Below are 24,492 nucleotides of genomic sequence, written 5' to 3' on the forward strand. Positions count from 1 at the left end.
TCTCTTGGCATCCAGGCTGGAGTGCAAGGGCATGATCTCTGCTCACTGCAACCTCCGCTTCCCAGTTTCAAGTGATTCTCCTGCCTCAGCCTCCCGAGTAACTGGGATTACGGGCGCCTGCCATCATGCCTGGCTAATTTTTGTATTTTTAGTAGAGACGGGATTTCACCATGTTGGCCAGGCTGTTCTTGAACTCCTGACCTCAGGTGATCTGCCTGCCTTGGGCTACCAAAGTACTGGGATTATAGGTGTGAGCCACCGCTCCCGGCCCATTTCTTTATTATTATTATTATTATTATTATCTTTTTTTAGAGACGTGGTCTTGCTCTGTCACCAAGGCTGAAGTTCAGTGGTGCAATTGATAGAAACAGGAGAGAGCCAAATGCCGCCCAGGTCATTGTGTACAGGGGGCTTGCCTAAAGATGCCCACAACCAACTGGGGCCCCCCCTGTACACTGGGAGAATGGGGTGGAGCCACTAGGAATACTCGCCTTATGAAGTGGGGAGGAGCGCAGTCTCTTCAGCTGCTGTGTGGTGGCCTGGTATTCAATCTGTGTGGTGGAAGCCTGTTGGCAGGAACCTCCCATTTTTATTTTTTTTTGCTGAGAGCTTTCTTTTAATAAATTCCATTCTCCTTGCCTTCCAATGTGTCTGCATGCCTAATTTTTTCTGGTGGTGAGACAAGAACATAGATTTTAGCTGAGCTAAGAAGCAAAAAATCCTGCTTCACAATCATAGCTCATTGCATCCTTGAACTCCTGAGTGCAAGTGATCCCATCTCAACCTCCTGAGTAGCTAAGATTATAGGCATGAGACATCATGCCCTCTAAGAATAAATTCCTTTCAAACATTACAAGTTCCTCATCTTTTCCTTTTGCCACCTGAGGTTTTAGACATACACTGGTCTCAATACACATAATCCTTGGCACTTTCTTTTGAAACCACTGAACACTTGGATGAAATTCTTTTGGGTCAGGAGGTTCCTGCTAAGCCCACGTGTAAAGAAAAGAGGACATAGTGAAACACCTGCTTTCTGGTTGCAGATAGATCAATATGACTACTTAAATTTGTCAAGGAAATGAACTACAGGGAGGAATAGCTGCTTTGTACAAAGATTTTTTAATGATACTCTTTGAAAAAAATGAGTATGTGTAAGTGCATTTTAACCGGATTCTCAAAGAGATCTGGGACCCCAAAAGACAAATAACAACTGTTCAGGGCAAGTAAAGAAAACTTGGATTTCAAATGGTAACCTCCTAATTTGATATAAAGTTTCTTGAAAGGAAGGATAACATCTGAGTCTCTGTATTTCCTGCACCTTGTACAACAGTATTCAGCATATAGTAATCAGTAGTAGGGGATTATTTGGAAAAAAATTAATTGATGACAAAAGCAAGGCTTACTCGAAAACCATTGCTATCTAGGAATGACATCATTTGACATTGCTCCTTACCTCACCTACAGTGAGCATGCCAACTTACAAGCGTTACCGGAAAGAATTTACCCCCTTCTGAAATAGTAGGAATTATCTATTTCATTTGTACACCTTGAAATTTCCACACTTTTTCCATGTCCAACTACTACCATTAATTTTTATTTTTATTTTTATGGTATTTACATTTGTAAAGATTTTATATTCGATTCTCAAAAAATCCTGTGGGATGCATAGGTCTTCTAGGAAGTATGACTTCTGTGACAATAAAAATGAGGCCTGAGATCCCTCAGATAGGAAGTCTATTTTTCTATTTCCTTAAATTATAAAGAAAAGAGCAGTGGTCCTGTGAAATCCCATATGAATTCAAATTATACATGTAGAACACAATTGAGGTAAGTCTGTAACAACAGGAGACCAGAGTAACTTGTAACAGCAGGTGACTTTTCTAACAAAGGTCACACAGTGTGGGCTAAGCTAGCACCTCATCACTGCAAAAAGAAGCAAAACAAAAGGAAAAAAAAAACCATTTTCTTTTTCTTTTTTTTTTTTTAAAGCAGCAACATAATTCGCTGGCTCAGCAAATGTTTTTCCCTATTACAGTTTGGGAAAGAATGAGACTTGGAGGCCTTGTTTACCCTTAGCCCTTCCTCCCGCCCCCGACTGTACCATTAAATCCTAGATACTGGGGTGACTGAAAAGGATAGGGAATAAATAAGTAATTGTCAAAATGTTTTCCCTATATTATGCATGGCAGGACTTGCTACTTTCTTTTAAGTTGGTAACAATCAGCTCAGGGGTTTGCTCTTGTTGCAAGGTCACTGCAAGAATGAACATTGAACTTTGGACTATACCTGAGGGGTGAGGTAAACAACAGGACTATAAATATCAGAGTATGCCGCTGTGGCTTTGTGGAGCTGCCAGAGTAAAGCAAAGAGCAAGGAAGCAGGCCCGTTGGAAGGGGTTGTGTAAGTAGGAACTTCGTGTTTTCTGACACTTTATTCTTTTAGAGTTTGGTAAATTTTTTTTGAGTCTGATAAAATGTTTTTTCCCATAGAATAGATTTAGAAAACAGGTGGGTAGAGGAAATAAAAATAATAAAAGAGAAAAAGGATAAGAGTCTGAACTTGGGTGTGGTAGGTGAAGTTCCCAGTGGGCACATTTGACAGTTCTTGATTTCTGCCCTGTCTTCTGCACAGCTGAGAGCAGAGGAAGCTGGAAAAATCCAAACGTTTTATTCTATAATCTGTTGTCATGTTATGTAGGCAGTATTATATGTTCAAATTTAAATATTTTCCACTGAAAGGCAGAGTAAGAACAAATAGGGAAAAAACCCAGCCATTTGGATTTGAAGAGCAGACACTGAAATATGCTCATTCTAGTGTCATAGAAACATCCAGGGATATTGTGAGCAGTTTCAGAAAAAAAGGTGGTGGTGGAGCGGGGTACAGCAGGTTCAGTTCACTGTGCAAAAGTGGTCACCGTTAAAGAAGCTAAAACCCATGTCACAATTAGGTGGTCTATGATTAAATGCAAAATTTTGTATTTTAAATGGTGAATGAGAGCATTCAGGTGAATTAGGGGCTTTCAGATGCTGGCCTAAAGTTCAGAGGTGGAGGACAGAGAAAGTTTGTGCATTTCCTGCTTTTTAATGAGGAATTTAAAATAAATGTGGGCCTGTATGTGGCCATCAAATCTAAGTTCTGCAATTGAAAAGTGGTGACGTTAGTGAAATTTACAACTACTTTTCAATTCTTACTGGATTAGCTTCCAGAAAATCCAATTGTGTTATTTATCTTCACTATTTTTGTATAGCTGACAACTATAATTATTAAAGGTTTATTGTGTAAGAAATAATTTTAAGAAAGCAAAATCGAGCAGCCTGTTGATTCTAATGACAGAAGAAATCCATAAGTGTGAACTCTAAGCTACAACTCTCTGCCAATGGGTTATTTTTTCATCAAAAACCTAAATGAAGGAAATAAGTGAAATAGTCTTTTCATTTGTATTCACCATTCAGCTACTTGAAATACATGCTCTGGGCTGGGCACGGTGGCTCACACCTGTAATTCCAGCAGTTTGGGAGGCCGAGGCAGGCGGATCACGAGGTCCGGAGTTTGAGACCAGCCTGGCCCGTCTCTACCAAAAATACAAAAATTAGCCGGGCGTGGTGGCGGGCGCCTGTAATCCCAGCTACTTGGGAGACTGAGGTAGGAGAACTGCTTGAACCTGGGAGGTGAAGGTTGCAGTGAGCTGAGATTGCACTATTGCACTCCAGCCTGGGCGACAGAGCAAGACTCTGTCTCAAAAAAAAAGGAAATATGTGCTCTGTGGCAAAGTGAAAACATCAAATGCTGAATTTTTGTCAAGGTTCTATAACTACTGAATTTGTAGTCTAGGAAACAGAGAAACCCTAGCCATTCTATTAAGAAATAAAACAGCTTGAATTATTTTTATGTTTTCTTTGGCATCTTAGTGCATAAACAAAAATAGTTGGCGGCTATAGTTATTACAAGGTGATCTGTCTAAAAACTGTCAATATATTGCAGTAGCTAAGATGTCATGCTTTGGATTTGATGGAACTAGTTTTAATCCAGTCTCTCTTGTGACTGACTTACTCTCTGTGTGATCATAGACAAGCTACCTAAACTCTTAGCCATGGTTTTTTTCAACTGCAAAAGGGGATAATGGTCACATAATTGTTTTAAGGATTCACTGACATGATATATAAAAGTGCTTAGAGCCACCTGAATATAGTTGTATAAAAGTTAAGTAAACGTTAGCTATAATAAGGATAATTGTATTATCATTGTAAATACCATTCTAGAGGAATTTTCTAGAAATAGTCCAAAATATATCTTCTTCTTCTTAAAATATTAAAATATTTTAAATGTTAGAATAAGTAGTTGGGGTGGCCTTAAATAAGTAAGTTAATTTGTCCTCTCTCTCTATCTCCCTCTCACCTCACTCTCTTTGTCTAGTTTTTTTCTCTTCCTTTAGTCAAGTTCTTATCAAGAGATCATATACGGGTAGGAGTTTTGATGTGTTAAATAATGTGAAAGACAATCAGGGTTAAAAATTCTTCCAGTGCATTAAAGCCCAGATCAATCTGATTTTAGCTTTTCTATTCTCCTCTTAATTCTGGGCTCACTCTAAGTAATTTACCATTAGCTCCCCACCTCCAAAGAAATGCATCTGCTTTTAAAAATCTCAAATCAGTGCTTGAAAATGTATTGCCTTCCCAGTTTTCAAATTTTGTCCTGATCTCTCCCCACAGACACTTACATCAAAATGAGCCTGAATTACTTGTGAGGATTTTTCTTTGCTTCTCTCTGCTGAATGTGTTCCTTTTTCTTATTACCTGTCTACAGTTCACCTGTTTTTGAACCTCTCTGTTTAGAGAGCTAGCCCTAGTTTTGAGGCTATTTCCAGCCAGGTATTTAAAAACATTTTAACTTCGTTGCTCAGAGGAAGCATCTTTTTACCAAAGAAAGTGCTGTCTAGTCATAGGAATTTTCTAGTCATAGGAACTTTCCAACAAATAGGCTAATTGAGTGTGGATTTCAGTGAGTCTTATATGGTAGAGGGGGCGGTGATGTGCGATGTTTCTACTTGGTTAGATACATAGAGCCAGACTTCAAGGAATAAGAGAAACAAAAGGGAGCCATACCCAAGAGATTTATAAATATAGAATGTTTGAACTTGAAGAGCTAAGGGCCCGACATGAGCCACATTCATGTTGGTATACTGTCTTCTCTGCCATCACCTTTCTTCCTTGGCTCTCTTTTTTTGCTGGCTCTTTTCATTTCTGTGCGGAATTCTCTATTTATCCCTTTTTTCTTCTTTTCTTTTTTCTTTCTTTCTTTCTTTTTTTTTTTTTTTTTGAGACTGCTCTGTTGCCCAGGCTGGAGTGCAGTAGTGCGATCTCGGCTCACTGCAAGCTCCGCCTTCCGGGGTCACGCCATTCTCCTGCCTCAGCCTCTGAGTAGCTGGGACTACAGGCGTCTACCACCACGCCCGGCCAACTTATTTTTTTATTTTTTTATTTTTAGTAGAGTTTCACCATGTTAGTCAGGAAGGTCTCGATTTCCTGACCTCATGATCCGCCCGCCTCGTTCTCCCAAAGTGCTGGGATTACAGGCGCGAGCCACCGCGGCCGGCCTATCCCTTTCTTCTTGGAGGATAGAAAGAACAGTCAGAACTTGGTGTGTCTCAAACAAAAGTCAGGTTGTGTTTGCAGAATGTTATATAAGTCACAGACTTATTTCTGTAAGCCACAGTCTGAGCATAACTTTCTGGAGACAGAATTCATGGGCTAGGTATTTTTAGGGAGTGGAATTATGTCTGCAGGATTTATAGAAATTCATAGTTAGGACTGTGAAGTTAACTATGAAGAAGAGTGACAGGTTTTCTCTTTTACAGGACAGCCCCAGCAATGTGGAGAAGTCTGGGGCTTGCCCTGGCTCTCTGTCTCCTTCCATCGGGAGGAACAGAGAGCCAGGACCAAAGCTCCTTCTGTAAGCAACCCCCAGCCTGGAGCATAAGAGATCAAGATCCAATGCTAGACTCCAATGGTTCAGTGACTGTGGTCGCTCTTCTTCAAGCCAGCTGATACCTGTGCATACTGCAGGCATCTAAGTAAGACAGTCTTTCTGTGGCTTAAAATACCTTAAGGGGAAGGTTATTAAATATACACATGCATATAGACATAAAAGTGTAAACAATATATTTAAGTCACACTTTTGGAAAAACTATGTGTTTGCAGAGAACATATTAGAAGAGAGAAACTAGGATGATACACACCAAAATGTTTACAGTGGGTTTCCTAGGGTTATGGAAATTTTTTCTTCTTTTTGTGGACCTATATTTTATAACTTCCTACTAAATATGTATTACTTGTGTAATGAAAATGTTCTAAAATGTACTTCTGCAAATAGAACAGTTACTTCAATACAAGAAGCAGAGAAGACTTTTGTCAGAGTAGAAAGAACACTAGGCTTGCTATCAAAGGTTTTGGGTTATTTAACAAATAAATATCAAATATATTTGTTGAGTTATTCACCAGATATTGATTGGGTGGAATTCTCCTTACAGTCATCCAATGGTATCTGTGCAGGATTGGTTCCAGGATCCCCCTCACACACCAAAATCCATGGAGCTCAAATCCCTTATATAAAATGGCATATATAACCTATGCACATATTTTCACATGCTTTAATCATCTCTAGATTACTTATAATACCTAACAGAATGTAAATGCTATGTAAGTAATTTTTATACTGTATTGTTTAGTGAATAATGAATGACATTTAAAAAAGTCTACATGTTCACTACTATAGATGCAGCCATCTTTTTTTTTCCAAATATTTTTTATCTGTGGTTGGTTGAATCCATTCTACCTATAAGATACATTTAAAATATATACCCCTGATTGTGCTAATTTGAGAACTAAATGAGCCAATGTTTGTGTAAGCATAAGGTTTTAATTAAGCACAAGTTTTAAGTAATTCTAAAAATTAAAGTTTTAAAATCTTTCACAATAATATAAATAGGTGCAGTATGGATTAGTTAAAAATAAGGAGAGTTTCACATAGAAAATTAAGGAAGAGGGAAAAACCACCAATCAAATCAAATGAGATTATTCATTTTATGTGTTTCTTCCCAAATATTTTAGATTGGAAGACCTGCGAGTAAAACTGGAGAAAGAAGGATATTCTAATATTTCTTATATTGTTGTTAATCATCAAGGAATCTCTTCTCGATTAAAATACACACATCTTAAGAATAAGGTTTCAGAGCATATTCCTGTTTATCAACAAGAAGAAAACCAAACAGATGTCTGGACTCTTTTAAATGGAAGCAAAGATGACTTCCTCATATATGACAGGTTCGTACATACAGACAAACACATCCCAAATTTAAAAATAACTGTTTCATATCTATTTATTTACTTCCCATCACACATAATAATCTTCTTTACTGTTAAATACAATGCCATATTTCAGTCTTCATCTCATATAATTTCTCTTTAACATTTAGAAGTAAAAATAACTCCTTATTTTTGAAATACTCTCATTTTAAAAAATTTCTATGACACTATACCCTGCTGGTTTTCCCCACATCTCTCTTCTTCTTTCTCCTCCTCCACACTTCCTTCTCTTCCACCTCCTTATTTTGTTCCTCCCACATTCTTCCTTGGTTTATTCTGTATGTGTTTGTGTTATTCAGGGCTGTATAGGTTTCCTTCTGTTGACACTCTGCACATTTTACCTGAGCAATCTCATCTATCCCTTGATTACAATTACAACATATAGTAGGATGATCCCATATATATATATACAAAGGTGAAACACAATGACTGAACTCCAGACCAGTATATCTACTTCATAGATACATTCACAAACACCTTAAATTCAATTATTCAAATCTGTATTGATTATCTTCTCCTAAAACATGCTTATACTTTCACCTTTGTGTGATTTTTATATACAACCTATTGGAGGCAGATGCAGCCAACCACTAGGGCATATAATCCTATAATTTTCAGATCCTGCACTCCCAGTCATCATCCACCATTTTGCAGGACGTCACAAAAACCATCATGTATGGCAAGCTTGCTGCCATCTACCCCTTCAGAAAACTGTGTGACAGGAATGTATTACTGATTCCTTCCATCACCCTTCCCATCTCGGGTCAATAATCAAATTCTATGGGTTCTTAATCTTGAGTATATTTATCTCATATCCATTATTATTATCTCAAGTTACTTCCCGGTGACCACTCCTCTAGATTTTTCCACTAATCTCTTCACTTGATTTCTTCTTGTTTTGTATTTAATAGTAAGTGATTTAAAATAATATATTTGCTTTTGTTTATTGTCAAATAGTTTATAAACTGTTTATTCACATTTTTTTTTTTGAAATGACTTTTATTTTTGAAATGACTTTTTAAAAAGTAAGGCATGTAAAAGATTTCACCATTCCAGGAGGAAAATACAGAAAATTGATTATCCCTGTAAATTGGCATTTTGGTTAAATAAAAAGAATGACCAATTTGTACATCCTGTACAATTCTAACCTAATTCTTTTGCAAATTAATAACTGTATCTTCTAATTAATTTTAATCTAAATAATTTTAAGGCTACATGCCTGAATTTCTGAACTGTAAAGTGAGTTATCATTTAAGCATGATCTGCACAAATCTACTTTTGATTCTATGAACAAATAAAACATTTATATTTTGAGGGAATCTCAATTCATGCATTATGCCATTATAAACATTCTTAGTTGGTGCTTTATTTTCTTTGACTCTCCGGAGTCTGGTGAGCCCTACTTGGTCTCATACTAAATTTTAAAAAATTCACATTTCATTCTTTTAGGCCTTTAAACTTCTAATTTTCAGGATAACCTAAAAGTATAATCTTTTGATAGTCACATAAAACCATATATACTAGGTAAAATGTGGGCAAGAAGAACATTTTAACCCCACCATTTCTGACAATGCCACATGTTCTAATACTTTCATTGTGCTGAAATTTTCATTGCATTAGACACATTTTTAAATAAATGGGCTACTGGCCAAGGCTTGGAGATCTTTTTGTTATGTGATGATTTCTTGTTGTGTCAAATTTGTGCTGCCTTAGCAGTTATGACAAGCTCAAGTGATTTTCAGAGCCTAATTTATAAGTTAGTGGTTTGGGCACTGGTAGAATTTGTAAGTTAATCACAAAAATGTATTTGACCAAGTCACAATGATGACATTTTTGATATTATATAGTGACATATCTATAACTTCAAAATACTAGCATGTAGTGTTGCTACAACCTGACCTGGTGTGCAGTGCCTGAGAGCTCATTTGTAGCTCTCACCCAAAGAAATTTAGTAAAGGCGTGAGAGGGTCTTAGTTATAACCATTAAACCTATAACACCTATCCCAGACTGTATTTGAGTAAGATTGTGATACAGAAAATATTATAATGACATTGTATTTGTCCTTTTTCTTAGATGTGGCCGTCTTGTATATCATCTTGGTTTGCCTTTTTCCTTCCTAACTTTCTCATACGTAGAAGAAGCCATTAAGATTGTTTACTGTGAAAAGAAATGTGGAAACTGCTCTCTCACGGTATTTTTCTGAATTATTTTTCTGGGGAGAAAAGAGGAAATCTTTTAAGAGATTATCATGAAACACTAACTTATTTAGATAACTCAATGCTTTTGCAGGCATACTAAAATAAATAACAATAATTTTAATAATTAAACACATATCCTGTCATCTAACCTTTACTTTATTTATTTATTATTATTATTATTTTTGAGAGGGAGTCTCGCTCTGTCTTCCAGGCTGGAGTGCAGTGGCGTGATCTCGGCTCACTGCAAGCTCCGCCTCCTGGGTTCACGCCAACTCTCCTGCCTCAGCCTCCCGAGTAGCTGGGACTACAGGTGCCTGCCACTATACTCGGCTAATTTTTTGTATTTTTAGTAGAGACGGGGTTTCACCCTGTTAGCCAGGATGGTCTTGATCTCCAGACCTTGTGATACACCCGCCTGGGCCTCCCAAAGTGCTGGGATTACAGGCGTGAGCCACTGCGCCCGGCCTAACCTGTACTTTAAAACATCTTTTGAAGATCGATGTTGATGCCTTTATCTAGAAGGGCTTTAGAAATTAAAAGTCAATGTATTGTATTTCAGTTACCACCAAATGATGTTGCATGAGCATAAGCGCTCAAAGAATTTAGTCAACACAAAAAAGCAACATTATTGTAGTATCCTGAACTTGTTAGCACAAGAACGTAGCAGTAGCAAAGCTTACCCACAGCATTACTTGGAATGGAACTGGGGCCAGAAACTACTTAATTTATTGAAGATGCAAGACTATCACATTTTTCCTGAAGCCCTTCCACTGTCTGCCCATCTGCAGTTTGAGTTTCCTTCAGAATGGAATAAGTTTTCTACTCATTACTGATATTTATTTCCTAACAACCATGAAAATATTTCTTCCTTGTTATGAGAACTATATTTAAATCTTTTTTAAATAGAAAAGGCACTCAAAGAATTTAATTTGTATTAACTAGACTTGTTTTTCTTCATAACAAAAAGGAAAATAATTCTAAACAATGTTCCATTGATAGGTCAGATTGGGAAAATTTGAACTTAAGTTTAAAAACAATTCTCAATTTTATTTGTGGGTTGTATTTCCTTCAGATTTTCCCTAGCTCTAAAGAAAGCTGCCTCAAATTTTTAACAAATTTAATTAATTAATTAATTTAGTTGTTAAGGAGTACAACAAGTTACTTACTCTAGTTATGTAATTTTCACATTTTAACCTTTATAATGATCTTTTGAGGGTTATTTTACTACTTTTAAAGATGAGGAGACTGAGGTAATGGAAGAAAATACTAAGAGTAATGACAGAAAAGTACTAACTCAACCTGTACTAAGCTTTTATTAAATACTAACTATAATGATTCCTCATGTTTTGGGATTATTTCTGTATTTCTCATTTGTGCAAATGCTTGATAGTTATAAATATGCCCAGTTATATTGAAAAAGTCAGTACAAGTTACCAAAAGATGCTTAAAATGTGTGGATCATCTGTAAATATGAATTACAGATGAGACACTATTATTATCTGATATGCCAAATCAAATTGGAGTTTTTCTATTTCATTGTCTCCTAGATACCACTGATTATATGATATATTATCTTATGTACTATTTAGGAAAAAAAATGCTGCTAATTTAATTAAAGTAGGATACAGTGAGAAAACACCACCAACAATGTGGTACATTCTAATTTTAGAGATATTAAAATCTAAATAAATAAGCATCACAGAATCAGTAAAATATAGTAATTCGTTTCTGAAATTAGACTACTGGCAGGGTGTGGTGGCCCACGCCTGTAATCCCAGCACTTTGGGAGGCCAAGGTGGACAAATCACGAGATCAAGAGATCGAGACCATCCTGGCCAACATGGTGAAACACCATCTCTTCTAAAAATACAAAAATTAGCTGGGCCTGGCGGCACATATCTGTAATCCCAGCTGCTTGGGAGGCTGAGGCAGGAGAATCACTTGAACCTGGGAGGCGGAGGTTGCAGTGAGCCGAGGTAGTGCCACTGCACTCTAGCCTGGCGAAAGAGCCAGAATCTGTCTCTAAATAAATAAGCAAATAAATGAAAGAAATTAGACTACTACCATGGGTATTTGTGTTTGTTTAAACCTTGAACACTTTGAACATTATACAGTATATTTTAAACATATATCAAATTGTTTATAACTTTGGAAGCAAACACTATTAGCTTCTAATGTAGAAGTAATTCAGAAATAACCAAATAAAGTACCACTTAGTAGTTGTATGCTAAAATTTAATTAAATTTATAAACTTTTAAAACCTTCAAAACATCAAAAGCATATCACTTAGTAAGTCTTTGGGTTTCTAAGTTGATTTTGCAATTTTATTTACAAATTAGTCTTAGATTGAGATTTAATGTTACATTTCTGTATCTATACGTTTTGATTCTCTGATTGGTAGGTACCACAAAACAATAAAGACTTCCAGTAAATTAAAGAACTAGGATCATGCAGAATGGATATTATGGTCAGTGGGAGTCAGGCAGTAATTTGCTATTTTCAGCTGACAGCCTTATGGTAGGGAGACATTAACAAAGCTTTGGTGAAGTTCAGAACGCTTCCTGGCATAGGATGAAGTATGAAAAACTAACACATTTGAGCAGAGTTTATTAGCATTTTTGAATTATCAGAGATAAATTAATATTAGATTACAGTATCATATAGTATTAGCTGAGATGCACTGTTGACACAGGTACAGAAGTTTCCATAGAGTTCAACTGATTTTCTTATTTTTTTTGTTTTTTTGAGATAGGGTCTGACTCTGTCACCCAGGCTGGAGTGCAGTGGCACCATCTGAGCTCACTGCAACCTCCACCTTGTGGGCTCAAACAATCCTCCCACCTCAGCCTCCCAAGTAGCTGGGACTACAGGCATGTGCTTCCACACCCAGCTAATTTTTGTATATTTTGCAGAGACGCGGTCTCACCATGTTGCCCAGGCTGGTCTCCGACTCCTGAGCCCAAGCAATCTGCCCGCCTTGGCCTCCCAAAGTGCTGGGATTACAGGCATGAGCCACCATGCTCGGCCCAGGTCAACTAAATTTAGGATTTGATATTAAATTGATTTTCCTGCAATCTAAGTTCCTTTTGCCAGTTTACTTCATTTGCTTCTGCAAATATAAGTACAGTGGTTTGGCTTTCTTTTTAAGCCTTTAATAAAATGTCTAGGTGTTGAGACTAACATCAGACTCTTTCTCATTAATATAATACAAAACGAGCTCGATTCTAATTAACTAGTTAGAATTTCACATATGTTAGCTCTACAAATCATTTTTCATGCATTATTCCTATATCTATAAACTTGTTAATAAGTGATTTATAAATTTGTTCCAGACTCTCAAAGATGAAGACTTTTGTAAAAGTGTATCTTTGGCTACTGTGGATGAAGCAGTTGAAGCTCCACAGCCCCATTACCATCATGAGCATCATCACAATCAGGGACATCAGCACCTTGGCAGCAGTAAGCTTTCAGAGAATCAGCAACCAGGAGCACCAGATGCTCCTACTCATCCTGCTCCTCCAGACCTTCATCACCACCATAAGCACAAGGGTCAACATAGGCAGGGTCACCCAGAGAGCTGAGATATGCCAGGAAGTGAAGGTTTACAACATCTACAAAAGAAGCTCTGACGAAAGAGATGTATAAATCAATTACTCTGTAAATTGCCCAAAGATTCAGAGCTGGCTCCTAGGAGCTGATGCTGCCACTGTCGACATCTGATATTTGAAAAAACAGGGTCTGCAATCACCTGACAGTGTAAAGAAAACCTCCCATCTTTATGTAGCTGACAGGGACTTTTGGCAGAAGAGAACATAACTGAATCTTGTCAGTGACGTTTGCCTCCAGCTGCCTGACAAATAAGTCAGCAGCTTATACCCACAGAAGTCAGTACCAATTGACGCTGAAAGAGTAAGGCAAAAAAGTGAGAATGATCTTCAAACTAAATATTTGAAATAGGACATACTCCCCAAATCAGTCTAGACACAATTTCATTTCCAGCACTTTTATAAACTACCAAATTAGTAAACCAGAAATCGAAATTAGATTTGTGCAAACATGAAGAAATCTACTGGATTGGCTTCCAGATTTTAAATTTTATGTCATAGAAATATTGACTCAAGCCATATTTTTTATGATGGGGCAACTGAAAGGTGATTGCAGCTTTTGGTTAATATGTCTTTTTTTTTCTTTTTCCAGTGTTCTATTTGCTTTAATGAGAATAGAAACGTAAACTATGACCTAGGGGTTTCTGTTGGATAGTTAGCAATTTAGAATGGAGGAAGAACAACAAAGACATGCTTTCCATTTTTTTCTTTACTTATCTCTCAAAACAATATTATCCTTGTCTTTTCAATCTTACACTTTTAACTAATAAGTGGATTTTGTATTTTAAGATCCAGAAATACTTAACACATGAGTATTTTGCTATAAAAGCATATATAACTATATTTTAAATATCCATTTATCTTCTGTATATCTAAGACTTATATCCTTATTTTTACTATCACACATGAATAAAGCCTTTGTATCTTTCTTTCTCTAATGTTGTATCACACTCTTCTAAAACTTGCGTGGCTGTCTTAAAAGATATAAGGGGAAAGATAAAGAATATTGTCTGTCTCTATATTGCTTAGTAAGTATTTCCATAGTCAATGATGGTTTAATAGGTAAACCAAACCCTGTAAACCTGACCTCCTTTACGGTTAATACTATTAAGCAAGAATGCAGTACACAATTGGATACAGTATGGATTTGTCCAAATAAATTCAATAAAACCCTTAAAGCTGACTTTTTTGTTGTGTAGGCTGTATGTGTATATTGAAACTTTCTATTGCTTTTAAATAAATACCAACTAATGAATTTACTGCTAAGCTCAAAACCGTCTACGCTTAAGGTGAGAATCTTTGCCGACAGAAAGGCGTTGCTCTAAATCGCGAATGGTATTACGAAGAATTGCAATCTCCTTGTTTTTTTCTTCTTGAAAATGTTGCAGTTTCTAAACAAAACAAAAAATTTGTTATTACAATTCAGAAATAATAAAATTTAGTACAAGGAACAACAAAATAACAATAAAGAAATACACTTCTGCTATAAATTGGTATTTTAAAAAATACCTTACATTGTTAATAAGAATTAGATGATTTTTATAGAAACATGCTTAGAAAGTTTTCTTAAGCAACGAATAATGAGAGGAAAACTCACATACCCTTCTGTAGATACTTTGTGGCAAAGCAGTAGAATCCGGATATGATTTTGATTTAGTCTGAACTCTTGCTAGTTTGGCATCAAACTGAATCAAATTGAAAAAGTTATTGAAACTCTAGACAATTAGAAACAATTGTTTCTATAATTATAGTCCATGATATCCTTTGACATGTAATCTGTAATTTAGGTGTAAATTACAACAATAGACAATAGAAAAATCTTTCTTTAAGAAATAATTTTTCAGAAAGAGCGAAGAACAGAAAAACAAGATTATTGAATGGTAAAATTACCTGGAGAGGTTTTTTTTTCTTTTCTTTTTTTAAAAGTACCAAATGCCTGGGCACTACTTTAGAGATTCTGGTGTGCAGCTAGCATCATTTTTTTCTCAAAACATCATGTGATTCTACAGTGCAGTCAGGGTTTAGAATCTAGTTTAACTTAAAGATAGGTAAAAATATTTTTACATTAAAATGAGTGCATTATGAAGAAAATGTAATAAACAGTCATGGGAGAAAACCTCACATAGCTTTCTGCAGGAACTTTGAGGCTAACCAGTAGAATTTGAATACGATCTTGTCGATATAGTTTGAACCCTTGCTGGTTTGAATTAAACTGAATCAGATTTAAAAAGTTCTCATAGGCCATTCTTACAGGTCAGATTTTTTGTTTTTGCACAATATTCCATTGTATAACTCTTCTCTTCAGATTTAGTTAACATAGCCTCTCTGAGGACTAAGAATAAACTCTGAGATTATGCTCTGGTTTGAGGAGAGAAATGGTTAGGTACAATGAAAACAAATAACAAGGAGCTCTGTATACTAGTTAAATAATAGACCAGTGATAAGGCCCAAATGGCAAACAAAATGTGAATTTCCAAACAGAGGAGGATTAGAAGTTGGTGGTAGATCTTGAAACATGGCCTATTACTTTCATTTGGCCATTCAGCCTTTCCTGTGCTTTGTGGTACACTGTGGTAGCAGCAGCAACGAAGGGCATCTAAAGTCAACATCAGTCCTCTTTCTGCCCAATGATTACACATGGTACCTCACCAAGTACCCTGGGGATTCCAAAGTTTCAGGAATATGAATAGTATGTGATTTTAATTAAGACTTGTGAATTCTTACAAGGTAAAATGAAAGCTGGGGTGGGGGCAAGCAACGGAAGAATGATGGAAGGGTAGATTGATAGAGTCTAGAAAAAATTTAAAGGACAAATATTTTGTCAAAGTACATTTGAGATTATGATATCTGGTTAAGAGAACTACTCAAGACTGTTTTTTTGTTTTTGTTTTTGTTTTGTTTTTTGAGACAGAGTTTCGTTCTGTTGCCCAGGTTGGAGTGCAGTGGTGCAATCTCAGCTCACTGCTAAGTTGCCTCCCGGGTTCAAGTGATTCTCCTGCCTCAGCCTCCTGAGTAGCTGGGATTACAGGTGTCCGCCATCATGCCTGGCTATTTTTTGTATTTTTTTAGTACAGGCGGCTTTCACCATGTTGGCCAGGTAGTCTTGAACTCCCGACCTCAGGTGATCCTCCTGTCTCGGCCTGCCAAAGTGCTGGGATTAAAGGTGTGAACCACCGCAGCCGACTTACTCAAGACTCTTGAGCAAAGAGCTAGAGACTCAGCCTTTGAGATGCCCTATTTGAAGTCCCTTTAAGAAATTTTTTTAGGAATTTGGTTTGTTTGCCCCAAGGATATATATTCTTCCAGAAAGTCATTAGGAAGAAATTTGTCCTTTTTATGAGAAATAAAGCAAAAGAAATTTCTAGTTGGTTGCTGGGGTTCGAAAAATTTCTGCTGGGATGAGAATAATGTGAAGTGCTACAAACATTCTTCCCATGCTGGAATGGTAGAAATTATGAAACCCGCATAGAATTTACCATAAAATGCAGATAATCCTTGAGTTTTCTGTCAGGGAAATGTGAGTGCTAAAAATACAATAGCTAAAATAAAGTTTCACTGTATTGGTTTAATAGCCAATTAGATACACTGAAGATAGAAGTAGTAAGCTGGAGAATAGGTTACAAGAAAATATCTACCCTGAGACAGGGAAAAACAAGAAAATGACATATACAGAAAAGAGCATATGAGATATAGGAACTGGTAGTAAAGTCTATGAAAGGCTGTTGTCTCTCACCTAGTGTTCGGCCTAAAGTTGCTGCAGTCAGAAAGGCCTGCAGTTAAAAAGAAAAGTTGGATGTCAAGTGGGAAACACTGAGAAGAAAAGTTCTCAGAGGAAGCAATATCCTCTCTAAAAACCAGGACCTTTGGAACAACTCAAGGGTCCACTTTCAGGTCATGTACTGAAAGGCAATGCAGATGACAATTGTATGGTATGTGATTACTGCAATCATTTGATGGAGAATAAGCATGTGTGAAGCCCTCTCACAGAATTGCTTCTAATCCTAAAATGTATCTCACTGTGATGAAAAACAATCAAAGTACAGTTTAGACTAAGGGGTGTGTCCTCAAGTTTAGCAGACTCAAACACTTACCTCTAGCTGTAGCTTGATTATTTCATTTTGCTTTTCTTTTTCTTGACTTCTTAGCTTTGCATTTAACTCTGAAATTTCCATCTCCTTTTTCTCTATTAGCTCTTTGTGCTTTTCTTCGTTTAATTCAACTGGATAAAATGAAATAAATAAAATTCATTCATTAAAAATTTCAAAAGTATTATAAGCTTGTATTTCTTTAGTGCTTAAAATCATTCCTAAGAAAGTAAATTTTATTAGTGAAACATATTTTAGAAATGGTTTATGTATAGAATAGCTTTTCTATATTTTTTACAAGACCCTGAATAACGTTTGAGACACACAGGTCACTTGCCAAATATTTTTTGAATGAATAAGGTAATTTAAACTATTAAACATCAAAGTACTAGAAAATAAATAGAAGATACAGTGGTTGAAGAGGGACACAAAGCCTGAGTTTCTAGGTATGAAGGCTCAAACTACTGGATGACCAGAGCTACATGAAGTCCCTGCTATACTATTCCATATGATCAGGCCATTCTCATGTTCACATCATGTCTTTATGCTTTATCAAATTTCTTCTTCTCCCAACTTTCTTATTCCTGTTAATGACACCATGACATCTAGGATGAGAGGCTCAAGAAAATCTTTGATTTTTAACGAGAAAGGAGACAGTCTACAAGCCCCACAAATGAAGGGCTTCCTAGCTTTCTGATATATTTAGATAATAAATTTGTAGATTCTACTCTGTATGATTTAAGACCTTTGAAATGGGTTGAAATTTGCCTTTTCATTTATGACATGGTCAACTTTCTTAAATGTTCCATGCATACTTGAAAATAATACATATTCTGCACTTATTGGGTATATTATTTATGTCAATTAGTATCAGTTGTTTATTTTGTTGTTTAAATTTTCTATATCATTACTAATTTTGCATATTTGTATGTACTTTTCTACCACTAAAAGGTGAATTAAAGTCTCTACGATTGTGGATTTGTCTGTCACCTACTAGTTCTGCAAATTTTATTTGGTGCATACACATTTAGAATTGTTGTTTTATTTCCATGGTAGATCGAACACTTTACATCATAAAATATCCACCTTTTGCTCTAGTATTGCTTCTTGCTTTAAAGCATATTTTGTCCAATATTAGTGTAGCTATGCCAGCTTCATGTTGGTTATGATTTGCATGATACATTCTTTTCCATCTTTTATTTTAAATCTTTCTATAGCTCTGTATTTTAGGTATATTGAAAGCAGCATAGTAGCAGATTTTAATATTTATTCAATCTGGCAATCTTTGTCTTTTAATTGGAAATTCATTCAAGTTTAATTTAATGCATTTAGTAATATATTTGGGTTTAAATCAACTAGCTTATTATTTGTTGGCTTTTACATTTTGTGTTCATTTCTCTTTTCTTATCTTCATTTGCACAGAATAACTATTTTTACTTCCTTTTTTTCCTCCTCTATTAGATTGATAATGATTAGCTTGATAAATAATCTTTTATTCTTTCTTTAGTGGTTACCTTAGAGTTTATAACATGCATACTTGACTTATTAGAATTTAACAAAATTAGTAGTTTTATCACTTTATGGACATGATACAAACCTTAAAAACTTTAACTCCATTTATTCCCCCTTTTATCTTTGGTGTTTTTGTACTATGTTAACTTAGCTAAATTAGAACTATGTTTCCCAGAATTCCCTTGTCTATATGTTCTAAGGTAGAGTTAGCCGTAAGAGAAACGTCCACAAGATTTGGAAGATGGAAGTACAGCAAGAACTAATTTGCTCTAATGTTTAGTATAGGATGCTGGGCAGTGTTTCCGTTCACACGTGGTGCTGCTGGCCTTCTGGCTCACCAAATCAGCAGCTATTATTTTTTGAAGGCCAGTGTAGAGCCCCAGGGAACGCTGCAATTTATACAAGTTGTCACTTATCAATGGATCATCTCAGTGATAAGGAAAAACATTTGGTTCCACAACTTCTTAAGCTCCTACCAGATTTCTTTTTTTAGTTGCTAGAAGTCTCAGGCCAGGTGTCCTTGAAGCTCAATGGTGTAGGGCACCATCTTTTCCTGCAGGTTGTCATGTCATTAAGATTGAAGGAGGTAGAAGAAAGATGCAAATTCCAGTTTGTTCTCAGTATTTCCACTTGACATCCAACTTTTCTTTTTACCTGCAGGCCTTTCTGACTGCAACTTTAGGCCCAACACTAGATGAGAGACAACAGCCTTTCATAGACTTTACTACCAGTTCCTATGTCTCACATGCTCTTTTCTGTATATGTCGTTTTCTTGCTTCTCCCTGTCTCAGAGTAGGTATTTTCTTCTAACCTGTTCTCCAGCTTACTAATTCTATCTTCAGTGTATCTAATTGGCTATTAAACCAATACAGTGAAACTTTACTTTTACCTACTATGTTTTCAGCACTTACATTTCCATCTATTTCTCTAGCATAATTTTCAGTTCTCCATAAAAATTCCCCAAGTCCAGTTGAGCTTGGTGGCTGACACCTGTAATCCCAGCACTTTGGGAGGCCGAGGCGGGTGGATCACCTGAGGTCAGGAGTTCAAGACCAGCCTGGCCAACATGGTAAAATCCTATCTCTACTAAAAATACAAAAATTAGCCGGGCATGGTGATGTGTGCCTGTGGGCCCAGCTACTCAGGAGGCTGATGCAGAAGAATCGCTTGAACCTGGGAGGTGGAGGTTGCAATGAGCTGAGATGGCAACACTGCACTCCAGCCTGGGTGACAGAGTGAGACTGTGTCTCCAAAAAAAAAAAAAAAAAAAAAAAAAAAATTCCCCAAGTTCTTTACTTCTTTGATTATATTAATCAGAGTCATTGTAAATTATATATCTGATAATGCCATTATCTGGATCATAAATGAATTTATTTCCTTTTAAAAATGTTTATAATTGAGCTTGCTTAGGTTTTTGTATTTTTAAAGTCAGATTTACTGCAGCATAATTCATATATAGCAAAATCTCTCTCTGTATATAGAGGTGTACAGTTTGATGAGCTTCAAGAACCATATACAAGAATCTAACCATCAACATAATCAGGTAAAATTTTTCTGTCATTTCAAAAGGAGCCCTTGTGCCCCTTTATAATCTATCCTTTTGCTCAAATACTGGCAAACATTGATCTGATTTTTGTCACCATAATTTTCTATTTTTCAAGAATGTTGTATAAACAGAATTATATAGTATGTGGACTTTTGTGTCTGGCTTGTTTGATTTAGCATATTGCTTCTGAAGTGATCATATTGTTGAATGTATCAGTAGTTTGTTCCTTTTTATTGCTGAGTAATTTCTATTACATGGATGTACCATGATTTGTTTGTTTATGTTAATGGATTTGCTGGATTTCAGGTTTGGGCCATGATGAATAAAGTTGCTGTAAACATTCAAAGCAGGTCTTTGTGTACACATATGCTTTCATTCCTCTTGGGTAAATACCCAGGAGTGCGAATGCTGGGTCAGATGGTGTGTTATGTGGCAGCCATGACAATGAGCTTCTCAGATCTCAGGAATCCTAACTGATCACTTGCCCCAGCTCCTGCACTCTAAAATCCATTCCTACATTTAAGCTGAGGCCATTCTTCTATGGTTGCAACTAGTCAATGACAAGGTATGGAAGGAATATTACTGTGGGCCAATTCTTGAGAGATGTGGGATTCATTCACAGGTGAATTTGGATCAATGACTCTCCAGGGGCTTTACCTAACTTAGGACCGCACTGTAGCCTAAGACTTTTAAAAACCTAATCTTTCTTTCTCTCTTTCCTTCACAGAAGTTAGAGCTGCATTATGGATTGGCAGCTTACCTGGCTTTCTCTAATTCCCTCCCCATTTCTTCTCTTAAGCATTCCTCCCAAAATAAATCTCTTGAATGTCTAATCCCATCTTGATGTTTCCTTCTTTAAGGACCTGAACTAGCACAAGGAAACAGGTATAATGGGGTTCTAAGATTGGCTCACTTACCACTTTCTGGGCAATGAGGAAGCCATCCTTAGTGGTATGTGGAGTACTGGTAGTTCCTAGTATACAATGGTGTTACAATTACTACGGATTTCACTAGAAGTAATCTGGAAAGATGTCCTGGTGGTGGTGGGGAATGCCTTGCAAGGCATTAATTATCATTAAGACATTTGAAATATGGATGCAAATAATGCCCACAAAGCCAGTAGAGTTACCTGGTTACTGCTAAATTAAACTGATGTTCTACTAAAGGATAATGAGAAATTGAGGGCTGTTAGCAAAAGGTTACAGAATTAAAGAATAAATGTGAGAGTGAGAGATCTCTTTGGTAGCTTACAAACATGCTCTTACCTCTGGTAATGGAACATCAAACACAGCTAAGCAACAGAAAAATCTAATAGATTTGAAGAACTCCAGAGATGTTTAAATGCTTAGTCAAAGCAGGTCTACTATGATAAAATTTGGACCCTGGTTGGAAAGACCTGAGATTCTGAAAAACAGAATGGAAATACTTGGATGGATGCCTCTGAGGATGCTAGCTCTAAAGATTTCCCTAAGCACTTGGAGTCTGAAGAGGTGGCTCACTCTTTCCTAGTAAAAGCTAGCAATTCCCCTGTGGTGGAGGATGCAGAGGCTCCTCTCAGAAGCTGCCTCAATCTCCTCTTTTGGATGCTAGGCCAATAACTAGGGTCAAGATGCACCATAACTTGGCTGGGAGATAAGGGAGAAAAGTGATTATATCTAAAAGTATCAACAAGAATTATTTAGGTTGTATTAGGAAGAGCTATGTGAGTACCCCTGCGAACAGATTTTGAGGCTGCTGGATCAAAGAATATAGAAAGTAAGACTAGGTAAGCAAGAATTCATTGACTCAACATTACTCTTTAGGGACAACAGACATAACATCCTAGCAAGGGCCTCAGGAGATGGGGCAAATGCTCTGCTAGAGTGGCCTTAAACCTCTAAAGAAAGCAATGATCAAAGCTGAGCGAAGTTAAAATATCTGAGCTGCCTGACAGATAGTAAAGAAAGAAATAAGGAGGCTGTAGAAAGTTGGCATGCTAGTATGAATATATTACATGAGGTAAGACAACCTACAAAAGGATTATGTTCTTCAGGAGGGTCCAGAAGACACATTATTAGCCGAGGCCACCAGAAATGTGCTGGTGAGGGGTAAAAAAGTATCACAAAAAATTCAGTGGTCAGTCTCCTTTGCAAGCCAGTGTTGACAGTAAAATAGGTTGCCATAGAGCTAGATTCATTAATATCCATGGGGATGGGATGCCTCTCCACCACGAAGTAATAAAAGCCAGATGATAGAGCTTAACTGCCAAAAGGCAGGAGACCACAATTACCAAATTACCAGGAAGGCTGGAGGGTAGCCAAAAAGACTTGATGTGAAGATAGTTGTAGAGATAGTTAATAGATGGACAACCAATTCTGCTTAACAGTTACTACAATTTTAAAAAATCAAAAATGGAAGAACACAAGGCTTAGGGTATATGCCTTAATTAAAAAATTATCATTCTTTTGTCAGTTTCCAGACCTGACCCAATTTTGGGATCTGGAACCCATTGGCTAAGTATATGGTCAGGTCACCAGGAAGAACAGTTAAATACTTCTAGGTATCCGTTTAGGAAGAGAAGCCAACAAGAACTATAGAAGAGTTGCTACATGAACTCATGTAGAGAAGTAACTAGTGTAGTACAGTAGGTGGAGTGTTGTAGCCATGATAATACACCTTTCAGATCTCCAATTTCAGAGAGCATAACTGGCTCACTGGGTTTATGACCATGTTTATGCTGAGGTCATACTTCTCAAGACCTACTCCTAGTCAATGACTGAGCTTGATAGGGCTATGAAGGCAAGCTTATTCCTGAAAGTTGCAGAACTCATTTAATGGGCAAATTGGGCTCAACTTTGTTGAAACTTTTTTAGAAATATGTCACAATCTAACACTTTCCCTACCCAAGATTCCTTCCTTTCTTCTCTTCTTCACGGAGGTTAAACCTGTATTACAGACTGACAGCTTACCTAGTCTCTCCTGGTTCCCTTCCCATTTACTCTCACAAATTTTTTCCCCAATAAACTTCTCAAATGTCTAACCCTGTCTTGGCATCTGTTTCACAGAGGACCCAAATTAACTCATTGCATTTTTTAAAAACTGCCAAACTATTTTTAAAGTGACTGTACCATTTTATAGTGCCACTAATAATGTTTCAGAGTTCCAGTTGCTCCGTTTGGCATTATCAACATGGCATTGATAATTTTTAAGACTTTACCTGTTCTAAAAGATGTGAGGTTTTAATTTGCATTTCCCTACCTAATAATTATGTTGAATATCTTTTCACGGCTTATTTTTTATCTGTTTGTCTCTGAACTTGAACTCCCGACCTCAGGTAATCTGCCTGCTTTGGCCTCCTAAAGTTCTGGGACTACAGGTGTAAGCCACCATGCCTAGCCCTTCACCTGTATGTCTCTGGAATAGTAACTGTTCAAATATTTTTGCCATTTCCTTGTTGAGTTGACTTCTTCTTATTGAATTCTTAGTGTTCTTTATGTATTTTTGGATACAAATCCTTTATCAAATATCCATTTGCAAGTCTATGGATTGTCTTTTCATTTTCTTAACAGTATTAAAGAACATAAATTACTAACTTTGATGAAGTCCAATTTATAACTTTTGCCTTTATTGTTTGTGCTTTTTGTTGCTTTCCAAGAAGTTGTGCCTAACTCAAGATCACAAAGATAATCTCTTATGCTTTCTTCTGGTAATTTTACAGATGTAGGTTTTACATGTAACTTATTACTCATTTTAAGTTAATCGTTGCATATGATGTGCATAAAGATAGGCTCATTAAGGAAGGTTTTCAACAACCATATATATAAAACCAATTAACCCTCAACATAGGCTTATGAGATCTGCTTTACTGAAGGAGGAAAATTTCATTAGTGAAATTATATTCAATATGCTTTACATATACATAAAAATTATTAATTATACATTTAATACTAATTTTAATTTTATAAGAATACAAACTATTTCACATTAGATAACATTAAGTGTAAATACTAGGAACCAAATTTAGAAATGTTGTATTTACATACATAAATGTATAGGAAGGTACAAATCCCAAATTAAAATGCATCGAGGGGCCAGGTGCAGTGACTCATGCCTGTAATCTCAGCGCTTTGGGAGGCCGAGGCAGGTGCATTACTTGAGGTTGGGAGTTCGAGACCAACCTGGCCAACATGGCTGCCTAGGAATGT

General features: G+C 36.5%; 2 protein-coding genes across 3 annotated transcripts in view; one reads left to right on the forward strand and one right to left on the reverse strand.

Annotated features, from left to right (window-relative positions):
- The first annotated feature begins 2,276 nt into the window (after positions 1-2,276).
- SELENOP (selenoprotein P) lies at positions 2,277-14,348 on the forward strand. 2 transcript variants are annotated; one of them, XM_007961488.3, is made up of 5 exons: positions 2,277-2,400; positions 5,855-6,070; positions 7,107-7,319; positions 9,436-9,553; positions 12,893-14,348. In XM_007961488.3, exons 2-5 carry the CDS (start codon positions 5,868-5,870, stop codon positions 13,502-13,504), a joined length of 1,146 nt encoding a protein of 381 aa, XP_007959679.2. In that variant the 5' UTR covers positions 2,277-2,400; positions 5,855-5,867; the 3' UTR covers positions 13,505-14,348. The 2 variants fall into 2 exon arrangements, with proteins under 2 accessions (XP_007959679.2, XP_037846717.1); XM_037990789.2 differs by having other exon boundaries at positions 12,893-13,486.
- The window catches only part of CCDC152 (coiled-coil domain containing 152), a 46,832-nt gene continuing 36,334 nt past the window's right edge, over positions 13,995-24,492 (reverse strand). Inside the window, exons 6-8 of the mRNA XM_007961489.3 lie at positions 17,257-17,384; positions 14,767-14,850; positions 13,995-14,556 (exon numbers count right to left, since the gene is read on the reverse strand). Of these exons, the coding sequence (XP_007959680.1) occupies positions 14,434-14,556; positions 14,767-14,850; positions 17,257-17,384 (335 nt within the window). The 3' untranslated portion in view covers positions 13,995-14,433. The remainder of the gene's footprint in view (positions 14,557-14,766; positions 14,851-17,256; positions 17,385-24,492) is intronic.

The sequence above is a fragment of the Chlorocebus sabaeus genome, chromosome 4 (assembly GCF_047675955.1).
Source record: "Chlorocebus sabaeus isolate Y175 chromosome 4, mChlSab1.0.hap1, whole genome shotgun sequence".
Taxonomy (NCBI): domain Eukaryota; kingdom Metazoa; phylum Chordata; class Mammalia; order Primates; family Cercopithecidae; genus Chlorocebus; species Chlorocebus sabaeus.